The 12,337-nt window shown below is 44.7% G+C and overlaps 1 protein-coding gene across 2 annotated transcripts in view; it reads left to right on the top strand.

Annotated features, from left to right (window-relative positions):
• The window catches only part of OSBPL3 (oxysterol binding protein like 3), a 324,326-nt gene that overhangs the window by 247,539 nt on the left and 64,450 nt on the right, over window positions 1–12,337 (top strand). For both annotated transcript variants that reach the window (XM_030202113.1, XM_030202121.1), the window contains 4 exons: window positions 1,224–1,358; window positions 7,352–7,445; window positions 10,959–11,209; window positions 11,520–11,657. In XM_030202113.1, the coding sequence (XP_030057973.1) occupies window positions 1,224–1,358; window positions 7,352–7,445; window positions 10,959–11,209; window positions 11,520–11,657 (618 nt within the window). The remainder of the gene's footprint in view (window positions 1–1,223; window positions 1,359–7,351; window positions 7,446–10,958; window positions 11,210–11,519; window positions 11,658–12,337) is intronic.

The following is a 12,337-nucleotide window of genomic DNA, read 5'->3' as shown; positions in this document are numbered from 1 at the left end:
AGAGGCTTTGACTTGGGAACAGCCTTCAGTACTCCCACAGCTTGGGTCTGTGGGGACCACAGATGTCAGTCTCTTAGGAGAGGATGTGCCATGCTTTCCCCCGGAGCAACCATGCCAGCTAATTTATGGTGCTTTGCTTCCTGTTTCTGCCTCACCCATTTAGCAAGATGAACAGTTCTGCTTTAATGAAAGTGCTTTGGGAGGAGGTGGAAGCAAATTATAGAAGCAGAATCTGAGAGGTTACCCCCTGGAGACTTTGAAAGGTTTCCTCATTAAAAAATGAAAAGGTTTAGATTTACATTGGATTAAGTCATGCTGTAATCTACTCCCTTTTCTGGAAATGCATTTCAGAACAGAGCTGCTTGATACGGTAAATCCCTTTCAAGTTTGTGCCAGTCTGATCATAAACTGAAGAGCATGCTAGGAAAATGGAGGAGAGGAACATGGGGGAGGGTTTCTATCAAGCCAGCATTTGGTTCCTTTAGTAATGTGACTTGAAGGGTGCTGTGACAAATGAGATCTTATCTACATTAGATTCTCTTTTACCATATATCGTTTCTAATTCTGAAATTTCAGCATACAACGTGCATTTGGATCTAAAAATCACACCTATTTTGGGGCTGTAGTAGGTTTTTGTAGCCTGGCAGTTCTTGATTCCAAACCTTTACTTCCTAACTGGATCTGGTTTTCAAAGTAGCAAGACCATGAAAAATGAATCTGGTTCTTAGTCTCCAGGAACATCTAGTAGGCATAATCTATATCTCTATCTGTTTTTAGACAATCGCAAAAAAGCGGCCTGCATGGCAGCCACACAGACTGAGTTCAGAGTCATGTATATAGTCTCAGAAAGAAATAGGTCACATTGCAAAGAGCCATCTACCAATTTCTCTAAACTTGCCTTGTTTGTAGTGAGTCCAATATAAATAATGTGTTATTTTTAACAGTTATTTAATATAATTGTCAAGTCTGCTTTTTAGCTCTTATCGAGCAGGGACTGTCTCTCTGTGTCAGGTGTTCAGTGCTGCGTGCGTCTGGTAGTTCTATACAAATGTTAATAATAATGTGTTTTAATACCACCCCTCGGAGAGGCAAACTCAGCTAGTGCAGTGCCCAGCATGTACCCTATCTGTCACATCACCTGTGTTATGGATTTGTCTGGTTGGAATATGCGTGTACATACACTTATGGTGCTGTTTTCTGTGTCAAAATTTTGTTACTGGCAGGAAAACTTAAATGAGCAACACCGGCCTCTGGTTCACCAGCTGTCAAATGAACGTCGCCTGTCCATTGCTGATTCCGTCACTGAATTTTTTGATGCACAAGAAGTTTTGCTGTCAGCTAGCTCTTCTGAAAACGAGGTCAGCACAGACTGGATCAACCACCAATGCCCCCCCCCCCCCCCCACTCCAAGATATAATGATTTTTTTTTGTTGTAGCAACAGAGCAGATGTGCAAAATCTGCAATAACTAAAGGAGCACTCGTACAAAGACTACTGAAGCCTGAGTCCTTGAAAGAGGTCAACAAGTTCTGCTGCTTGCTTTGTTACAGAACATCTGCCAATTATGTCAAGTAGTGATAGTAATAGCTATGTACATATATTTGTCATGGTAATTTTTAACATTGCATGATACACACATTCTTGTAACAAATATATTACTGGGAACTAAGGGGTAGATGCACTAAAATAATCGTTAAAGCCCTTCCCTTACCGATTCCTTAGCGAATCGGTAAGAAACGGGCTTGCATCAAGGAAATCGCATGCAAATGAGCTAGTCACTGCTAGCTCATTTGCATGGGATTTCCTTCCAAGCCAGTCGGCCAGCTGAGCATGTGCAGAGCAGCCAAGCGTTATGCTGGCTGCTCTGCACATGCCAAGGACATCCTTTATGGACGTCCTTCACTCAAGTCTAGGGAAGGCGTCTTTCTTTACCTTTCTTACCCAGCGGTGGATAAGAGGCTGTTCAGCACCTGAACAGCATCCATTGGATCCGCTTTCGATCCGGTTTGGAAGCAGCTCAAACCTGGTTTCATGCACATTACAAAGAAAAGGGAAATGCAAATTTTAAACAGTCAACGGGAGACCAAACAAAAACCTCCTCCAGGTCTCTCTGAGCCAATCACAGCGCGTTTAGCTGTCTCTGGTGTCAGCTAAACGCGCTGTGATTGGCTGAGATGCCGTGGTGGGGCATCAAGCAGAGCTGCATTCACATGCTGCTGGGACTCCCAAGCCTCCCCCCACCCCCGAAGCATGCAAGCTGGGAACGGGATGGCTTTCACTGGCTGCGAGTCAGCAGGACCGTTAAGAAAAACCCCAAAACAAGTTATAACAGCCTGTTGGGAAAATAAAAGACATTAAACATACAGCGGGGACCAGGATAAATGCTCACACTGCTCACATCTGAATTCTAGATTTACTTCCCCCTCCCCTTCCGTACAAAAATATAATCAGCTTTTAAAAATCACCGGGGAAAGAGAACGTTTAAATCCCTTTCCTATCAGTCCATTTAGCATCACTAATGGAATAAAGTGTATGGAAGATGAATCAGCAGTGTAAGGGGGTTATTTGTTCCAAGGACCTTTTTAATATGGCTGTATGGTAATACTGCAGTACAAAAATGTTTCCTTCTCCAGTAATAAAAAGAAATGTAGAGCAGAAAAGGAACTTCTGAGACCCGGAAACGTATGTGCTTCCATTTGCATGCAGTTAATAATTACTGTGTTAAGCCAGACTGCTAAAAGGAGGGGGGTCTTCGCAGACTCCGTTATATTACTCCTAGGACAGGCAACTAATTTTCATTCTGTGTAATACAAACATGCAGAGCGAGTGGGCAGGCAACACGCACATCGTGTAATAGAGCAAAGCAGGAAAGTACCGGGACAAACACACCAGCAACGGCAGTATCCTTTCCAATGGATATTTTTGTTACTTTCCCCCTCTTTTAAATTAAGAATGCAATTGAAACACCAGGTATGGGATATTTGCAAGAAATGAGAGAAGGAGAGCAGAGAGAGCAGACTGGTTTCTCTCTTTTTTTTTTTCTTTCCTTCCGATTCCCTCACAGCAGCCCCAACGAGAGGTGCAGACCTCCCGTTAGGTTTTCCACGATGAGGGATCGGAAAACGGTAGTGCATCTCATTGTAATATGAATTATACACATTATAATACTAATTTGCTCATCTGCATTCCGTTTTCGTTAGCTGCTACCGTGACAGGACAGTGCCCTTTTGTGCATGTCCTGGTTTACTACTTGCACGTTAAACTGGCTAGAACCAGTTTAAAACCCACGTTACTGGCTCGTTTATTTTAGTGCATCTAGCCCTAAGTAAGAATTGAAGCTTATTAAAGGAGTCAAAATAATGAGTGGTTGAAAAACACTCTATAAGCAAAGTTTTACCTCAAAAACTAGACAAAAGTGAAACATTTTCTCAGGCTATTTTTACCTGTCGCTGTATTTTCTTTAAGCCCACTTTCATCAGTGTGATTTCTGCAGTAATGCTCCAGTTCCAGAGTGGCGAACCTCATGCAGAGAAATGCTCCCATTCCTGGAGCGAGAGTTTCAGACAGCAAAGAATGGTGACTTCAGGCACGGCGCCTTGTCCAGCCTCTAGGTTTGCAGGGAAATGAGGCATTGGGGGCTTTGTGACTCTTGGCAGCCCATCACCTATTTCTGTTTCTTCCACTGTCGCTGAAATATCTAATTTTGCAACAAGATACTCATGCTGAAGTCCACAAAAGCACTTAATTTGCCTTGTAGAAAATAACCACCTAAACTAGGCCAAATCCACATGCTCAAATTTACACCTGCTCAAAAAATGGTGTAAATGTGAACCTTATTTGATAAAATATGCTCTGTTGCACCCAACGTATGTCCCTGGGAATACCAACAGAGTGTAGCAGGCTAGTTGCCACCCGGACAATTCCCACCCACCAAATTCCTGCCTAATCAATTCTCTCCTAGTACTGTTTCCCCCCCCCCCCCCCCCCCCCCCCAGCTATTTCTTATTGGTATATAGTTTTTGTTTTGTTTTGGCAGCCTTGGGGGTTTTTTTCTTATGGTTTGTATTTTTTTATGAGATGTGTTGGTAATATTTTGTGTAAGGTTTTTTTTAAATAATATTTTATGTTCTTTATTAATTTAGATTTTGGTTTATTTTAAATTTTTTTTTATTGTGGTGTGTTAAAGGTAATGTTTGGTGGGGGGTTGGGAGCATTGCCCCCCCCCCCCAAAAAAAAAATGATCTGGAAGGGGAAAGGGAAGGAGAAATTTCAGACTGTGATTTTTCATGATTGTTAAGAGTGGGAATTGACCTCCCTGGAGCAGTGGGAATTGTCTGGTGGGAACTGACCTAGAAACCGACACATCATGCAGAAGTAGGGTTATCTACTTTTTGTTTATTTATTTGGATTTATTAACGGCCTTTATGAAGAGATTCATCGAAGGCAGTGTACAGCAGGTTCTGTTTAACATAAAACTTATCAATAATAAAATAACCAAGAATAAACATAAATACAATAACTGAGGTAAACTTGAAAACAGTAAATTGAAACCTGATAGAACTACCGTGAAACATAACCAAAAATACACACATTTAACAGCACTGGAGTTGAAATACCAGAGATATAATACAATGTTAGCATAATACTAATGATACACCTAATAAGCATGCATTAGAACATTCAACTAGCATAGATATGATGCTAAACGTTTTCTACCATACTGCTTACCGTATAGCTGAGGGAACAAGAGCAGATATATGATGGGAACAAGATTTGTGGTACAGTCAGTTGGGATAATTTGATGATTAGCTAAACTCAAGGCAAGTTTGTTGTACAGTTAAGGAAGAGATGAGGAACTGATTAAATTACAGTGTATGTAGCAAGCTAGTCCGGGTGCAGAATGGCTGTGTATCCGAATGTAAGGTGCTTTTATAAAACTGCAGGCTTTACATCAGTGCTGCTCAACTTTTTTGTGGCCATGACCGCAGCCAAATAATTACCCCCACCTTCCTGAGGTGCAAAATAATAATGTATTATGGAGACCCCACTCGGATCACAGGCCCATATGTGGGTTTTATGACCCCATTTTGGGGTCCTGACTCCCAGTTTGGGAAGCTCTGATTTACATGTAGAAAAAGGCTTAATCCCCCCCCCCCCCCCCAAATGTGTTTTAAGTTTCCAAAATCTATACATATTTAGGGGGATTTTCATCAAGCTGCATTGGGGCATTAGCACATGTTATTAGTCCCTTAAAGCGACTTAAAAGGCTGGTAACTTTGGGTGTCTTGTCTTAACACAGCGCTAATAATAGCCTATGGTACATAGTAATGAGATGCAAATGCATATACATCAGCTCATTACTATATAAAATTACCTACAAGTCACGTTATAGCACTAAAAAGATGGTAAATGTTGCCCAGCTTTTGCCTGGGGTTATCTTATTAGGGCCTGCAGGACCGCCACCCCGGATCATGATCTGTATACCCCCAACAACTGACTCCTCCCCCCCCCCCCCTAACCTGAGGTCTCACCAGGCAGTACCTGGTTGTCTAGTGGGTCCTGTGGGCAGGAGAGATCTCCAGTCACTCCTGTCAACTAGGCCCCTAGGGTTGGGGTTGACCTTTGGGGGTTGGGGATCAGATGGAGGGGGGGGAGGGGGCTGAAGACTATGGTTAGGGTTGGCAGGAAGCACTGCAGGCTTTGATAAATGCGACCTGGCAGTTTGATGCGCCTGAGCCAGTGAACACTAAAATTGAGCATGCACGCAACATGAGGAAACAGGGCAGGCAATGCGCAGAGAACAGCGCTGAAGAAAGGCTTCAGCTGACAGGGTTGGGGACCCCTGCCAGCCAAGGTATGTGGGGTGTGGCGGGGCGAGGGTTGCGGCAGGGAGGTGGGCCAAATTGTGCCTCCCTAATACTTTGAGGTCTGGCTATGCTCCTGTCACACACATGTTTGGGTCAGGCCTAGCCAGTCAGCAGCACAAATAAAGGAGGACAGCTAGAGGTAGCATCAATATGTCCATGTTAACCTCGGTCCCCACAAAACGTTCAGTCCAGACTATGCCACTGGATTTCAGAGGAAATTAAATGGGTGGGTGCCAAACTTTTTGTTAGGAGGAAAAAGCTGTGGGTCAAAGTATCTGCACAGTAAGTTAGCCTAGGTTTCCTGAAACTAGAGAAACTGAAGGTTTCATGAAAAGGGAATAAAACAAAATAAAACATGGAAAAGAAAATAAGATGATACCTTTTTTATAACTTAATACATTTCTTGATTAGCTTTCGAAGGTTGCCCTTCTTCGTCAGATCGGAAATAAGCAAATGTTGGTAGATGACAGTATATATGAGCGAAACATCAAAGCATTTCAGTGACAGTCTATATGCATGGAGACAGGGGATGAGTGAAAACATCAAAGCATTTCAGTGAGAGGGAGACAGGAGAGAACTTCAATTTACAAAGCAATACAATTTTATGCTTTGTAATGGTATCATCTTATTTTCTTTTCCTTGTTTTATTTCTATTGATTATCTTTAAAAGTGGATTAACACGGCTACCACACCTCTCTACTCATGAAAAGGGAAGAATTTACTTTGCCTGAATAGTGTTTGTGTACTGGTTAGTGGTTAGTGCTTGATTACACTGCTGTTGATATTTCCCAGCATGAGACAAAGTAAAGGTTTTGGAAATAGGTGACCATTCTTCTGCCTGGCAGCTCAATGTCCCTTAATCACCCTGGAACTGGAGCATTATTACTGACAAAGCATTTCCTTTCTGTGCATGTCCTTTTGCAGAGGAAGAGTCTGAAGCAAGTTATAGCTGAATGTCTACATGGGCTCTTCCCCCTCCCCCTTCCCTTCAAGCCTATTTCTGATATGCTATTCTGAAAATATTACAAATAAAGTACAAACATTATATTTAATTACAGAAGTTCATGCTATGATTAAATGTTCTTGTTATCTATAGACAAGTCAAGTGGTTAAAATGTATGCAGGTTACTTGGAGAACTCTTTTTTGGGGGAGGGGGGAAGAGTACAGGAAGGGAGGAATTTGACTTGAAAATCTTACTTGTCTGGGGCTCTAATATTTACAGTTGTTAACAAGTGGCCATTCTCCTCCCAAAAGAATCCAGAATTTGTTAAAAATTAAAGCATAAGGATGAAAGAATTTGCGTGCTTGAGATGTACAATTCAGCATTATTTACATAAATATTTAATGTTCATTGGATGAAAGATGATGATCATCCTTAGGAATAGGCATCTTGCTGTTCTAGCTCAGTAAATACTTTCTTGGCTGTCTCTCAAATGGATTTTTTTTTCTTCTCTCTTTCCCCCCTCCACCCCAAACTGCACCAGCTGTCAGAGGATGATTCGTATGCCAGCGATATTAGTGATAATATATCTGAGGATTACCTGAGCAACGGCATTGAGAACGAGAGACGGACCTTAGGTAGGATTTGGGAGTTTTTCATGTGGAACATTGAAAGATGAAGTTCAATGTCATTTATATGTCGTTTCCTGGAATTAAGGGCTAGATGCACTTAGCTTTCCGAGCTTAAAACGTGGGTTTTAAACTGGTTTTAGCGAGTTTAACGTGCAAGTAGTAAACAGGGACATGCACAAAGGGGCATTTTCCTTTCACGATAGCAGCTAACGAAAACGGAATGCAAATCATTATAATGAGCTGCACTACCGTTGCAAGGCTATTATAATGAGATGCACTACCATTTTCCGATCCCCTCACTGTGGAAAACCTAACGGGAGGTCTGCACCTCTCTTTGGGGCTGCTGTGAGGGAATCGGAAAGGAAAAAGAAAAAAAAAAAGTCCAACTAGTGCTCAGAAGAGCAGAGCCCCTTATCTATGAGGGAAGGAAAAAAAAAAAGCAAAGTGGTTGTCAGGAGGCATTGAAATCACAGCTTCCCACAGCCCCAGCCTCCGCGCCCCGGGGCCCAGCACCCGCCGCCCCCCTGAAGTTGAGGTCGTTGTTGCTGCCCCCCCCCCCCCCCCCCCCGTCTTCCACCGGGCCGGGCCCTCACAGCGCCTCTCACCTCCGTGTGAAGGTGCTGCAGCAGGCAACAGCAGATCGCCTCCCTTCGGACTTCCCTCCTTTCCCTCCCTGTGTCCCGCCCACGCAGAAGTACGTCAGACGCGGGCGGGCCAGGGACGGAAGGAGGGAGGCCCAAAGGGAAGCTATCTGCTGTTGCCTGTTGCAGCGCCTTCACACGGATGTGAGAGGCACTTTGAGGGCCCAGCCCGGTGGCAGACGGAGGGGGGGCGAGTGGCTGCGACCTCGACCTCGGGGGGGGGGCGGGGTCCCGGGGTGCGGAGGATGGAGGGGAGGCCAGAGCTGCGGGAAGCTGTGATTTCAATGCAGAGGGGAGCGGCGACCTCGGGGAGGGGGGGGCGGCAGCAGAAGGGAAACAAAAAAGAAAGCCAAGTGCTCGTCAGGGACATAGGAGCCGACTCTGTGGCACCCCCAATATTGAGAAAATTGCTTGTATGTGTCCAGGGAGGGGTTATTTTCATTCGGCTTAGCACCCCCAATAATTTTGAAAAGTTGGCTCCTATGATCAGGGACGTCCATAAAGAACGTTCCCTCCCCCCCCCCCCCCCCCCCGGCAATAATAAAAACGTCCTTTTTGGACGTCCTTCACTCAGCTGAGAAACCTGGAAGTCTCTGAGCCAATCACAGCGTGTTTAGCTCAGCTTAACGCATTGTGATTGGCTCAAAGGCTTCAAGGTCTCTTAGCTGAGTGATGCACATTCAAAAAGGATGTTTTTATTATGGGGGGGGGGGCGTCCAAAAAGGACGTCTTTTTGGATGGATGTCCTCAACTGCACTCTCCTGCTATGATCGAGCCGCATTGCAGAGGCGTATTTGGTATGCGCAGAGCAGCCAGCATAATGCTTGGCTGCTCTGCGCATGCTCGACCGTCCAACTGGCCGTCTGTTTACCAATGAAATAGAGAATGCAAGTGAGCTACAACGAGCAGCTCATTTGCATTCCTTTTCCTTGATGCATGCCCGTTCCTTACCGATTCAGTAAGGGAAGGGCTTTAACGATTTTTTAGTGTATCTAGGCCTTAGTGCAGAACATGTGAATGCTAGATTCTAGTCAGTTGGGCAAGTCATCAGTTTGCTTTTAAGATGGATGGAGGCAAATGGCATGGGATGAACACATATTCATTTCCCTAAGAACTCTCACTGCTTTATATCAAGGCCAGCTCCCCCACCACCACCCTTTCTGGCCACAACCCACAGATAGGGGGGTCAGATTGGTCATGCATGCTCCAGAATTTGAGTCAACAGGGGCCATGCAACATTTAGGGCTCTTGGTGGTGACTTGGGTAAGTACCCCGCCCTAAAGTCAGCCTTGCTTCTATACATCTACAATATATAAAATAAGGGAAACCTCCATCCCTGCTTGCTGCCACTCGGCTATCCAGTGGTACATTCTGTAAATTTCATATTCCCAGATAACTGAGTTGTCTTGTTCTGTCCTCTTGTAATAACTCTTGCTTTTTCTCATTTGGGTTTCTTGTACATAGCTCAGTGGTGTAGGAAGGGGGGGGCGGTCCGCCCCGGGTGCACGCCGCTGGGGGGGTGTCGGCTCCGCGCTGGTGCACTGCCCTCTCTGCCCCGGAACAGGTTACTTCCTGTTCCGGGACAGAGAGAGCAGTGAACCAGCGCGGAGCCGACACACCCCAGCAACATGCAGTTGGGGTGGATCGGCCCTCCCGCCCGTCCCTCGCCGCAGGTAGGCGCTCCGGGAGGGGGGGTGCGCTCCAGCGGGAGGAGGGTGCGCCGTGCTGCACCCGGGGGGGGGGGGGTGCGCAGCGGCAACCCGCCCCGGGTGTCAGCTCCCCTCGCTACGGCTCTGACATAGCTTTCAGCGTTTCCGATCTCCTGTTTCCCTGTAGATGCCAAGTGCTTTTTTGTAACCATAACGCAGGTGCAGCTGCCTTTGGTGCTGCTCTTTCACCAGCCACCAGGGGCCCTCACTACGAGTTGAGACTGGCTCAACACAAACTGGGGATTTTCAGCCTGGGCCCTCCAGCTTTGCAGTATAGCTTATGAACTCCCAAAATAAGGGCTCCACTAGTCTTTCTGTGGAACAAAAAAAATCACATTAGGGATTTCCTGTCTCAGCAGTGTGGAGTATGTAGAGAACTCTTCTGAATTATACCAAATTAAAACTGAACCTTGAGCAAAATGCCACCTTCAGTTTTCACTGCAAGATAAGAAGATCCCAAAATGATTGATTATTGAAATTTGATGGAAAACTTGCACTTCTGTATGACGTGCAGAGTGATTTGCAACAAATGCCCTTTTCCCCTCTCTTATAGAGTTACGTTTTGGAGGGGGGAGTGTTTTCTCTGTTAGACAGACCTGTATAGACCTTTATGCTTCAATATGTTGATGTCATCTGTTTTTCGTGTCCTCCTATTCCACAGTACAGATTTATGGTCTTCCGTGCTGCCAAACTACTGTCTGTTTTTAGAAACGAATAAATAGCTAGAACAAGGTTGTGACGCCACATTTGCTGCTGTACTGACGGAGAGCACAGCATGTACAAATGCAGATCCCTTGGGACCTTTTATACTGCTGAGTGATGGGTACAGTGTTTGCTGAACTCAGGAGCAAAACAAGAAAGGGTGTTGTACTTTTTTCTTCATATCAATTAGAGCTGTACATTGTTCATATTTGGCTGAATAGCGATTTGAATATGAATAATCCAGGGCTCTACTGTGCTAAATGTACTGAAATAACACTTAATCTCTGATTTCACATTGCTGCTTTTATTATTTGTTATGTTAAAGCTTGGTATTCATATTCAGCCGAATAATAATTATTCGTATTCGGCCAAATAGTAAAATATGCTGTTCGGTACAGCTCCAATATCAATGTTTCAACATCCTCATTCCTTTGCAAAAGAAACGTCTGTCTTGTCCCCTGTCCTAGGTTGTATGGGCAGAAACAGTGCTCCACATCACTCTGAGCGAAGAAGCTGCCTGCCCGCCCCCTGCCCAAACACCAGCACCATCAGCCTGTGGAACATACTGCGGAACAACATTGGCAAGGACCTGTCCAAAGTCTGCATGCCAGTGCAGCTGAACGAACCACTCAACACACTGCAGCACCTCTGCGAGGAGCTGGAGTACAGTGAGCTGCTGGACCAGGCCGCCGAGACACCAGACCCATTCGAACGCATGGTACAAAAATAAATAACATGCGGCACCTCTTGTACTTTACAAATCACTGAATAATATCCACTTCGTGTATCAGCAGGTGCAATGCTATAAATAGCAGCATTTTCAGAGCAAATCTGACAAAGGAAAATTAGTTTGGTTTGTATTTTGTGACGTGGGAGTAGATTTCCCATAATTAGAGGAGCTTCCCTTTGGTGAGGCAGGGATCTAGCTGGATGCTTCTTGTTCCTAATGATGAAACAAAACCACATACCATATTAGTTTAAAATAACCAATAACTCCAAAATGTGTCTTTTTTTTTTTTTAATTCCAGGTATACGTTGCGGCTTTTGCGGTGTCTGCATATGCCTGTAGTTTCTACAGAGCGGGCAGCAAACCATTTAATCCTATTTTGGGAGAGACCTATGAATGTGTCAATGAAGACAAAGGCTTCAAGTTTATTGCAGAACAGGTACTTTCCTCTTTCTTGTGTTTTGTTTGCCCTCCAGTGAAGGGCTTTGTCTCCTGGCTGTTGTCCTCTCTCTTCAGCACTTACTGTCTGTCCTTACACATTGCTGTTCTGCAGGAGACTGATAAAGAGCAGTACATCTTGTACTGCTTATCAGAGTGTTAGATATTTTGTTAGCTCAGTTAGGTCATGGCCATGGCTACCGTGTGTGTATGTAATACAGCATTTTATCAAATGCCTACTGATCTAATTTCAGGAATGTTGGTGTCCGATTAGAAAGATTACACATTTATAACACCTGGTTCATTATTGTTTTATGGTCAGAGATTTTGGGACACATGCAGAGCACATATTGCTACCATGGACCTATCCACTGGTATTCAAAGCAATTTAACCAGGTAGGAGAGGCTCCTGCCCAGCTGAATAGCTTGTGACCGCCTAAATGCTGATATTCAGCAGCAGTTACCCGGACAGTACCACCAAATATCTCTACTAACTGCCCCTGCACTGTCTGGGTGGAGCTTGGGCAGAGCCAGTACTTAACTGGTTAGTGGTGATGTTCAGACTGCTAACCAATTAAGTAAGAAACTAAAGTAAGACCAGCAAAAAGGCTATCCCAGCTAAATGGGCACCAGTCTGAATATTGGCCAGTGCCCAGTTAACTGTATTGGCAACAGGGGGTT

Source organism: Microcaecilia unicolor, chromosome 1 (genome assembly GCF_901765095.1).
Source record: "Microcaecilia unicolor chromosome 1, aMicUni1.1, whole genome shotgun sequence".
In the NCBI taxonomy this organism is placed as follows: Eukaryota; Metazoa; Chordata; class Amphibia; order Gymnophiona; family Siphonopidae; genus Microcaecilia; species Microcaecilia unicolor.
This window is presented reverse-complemented; position numbering and strand designations above follow the sequence as displayed.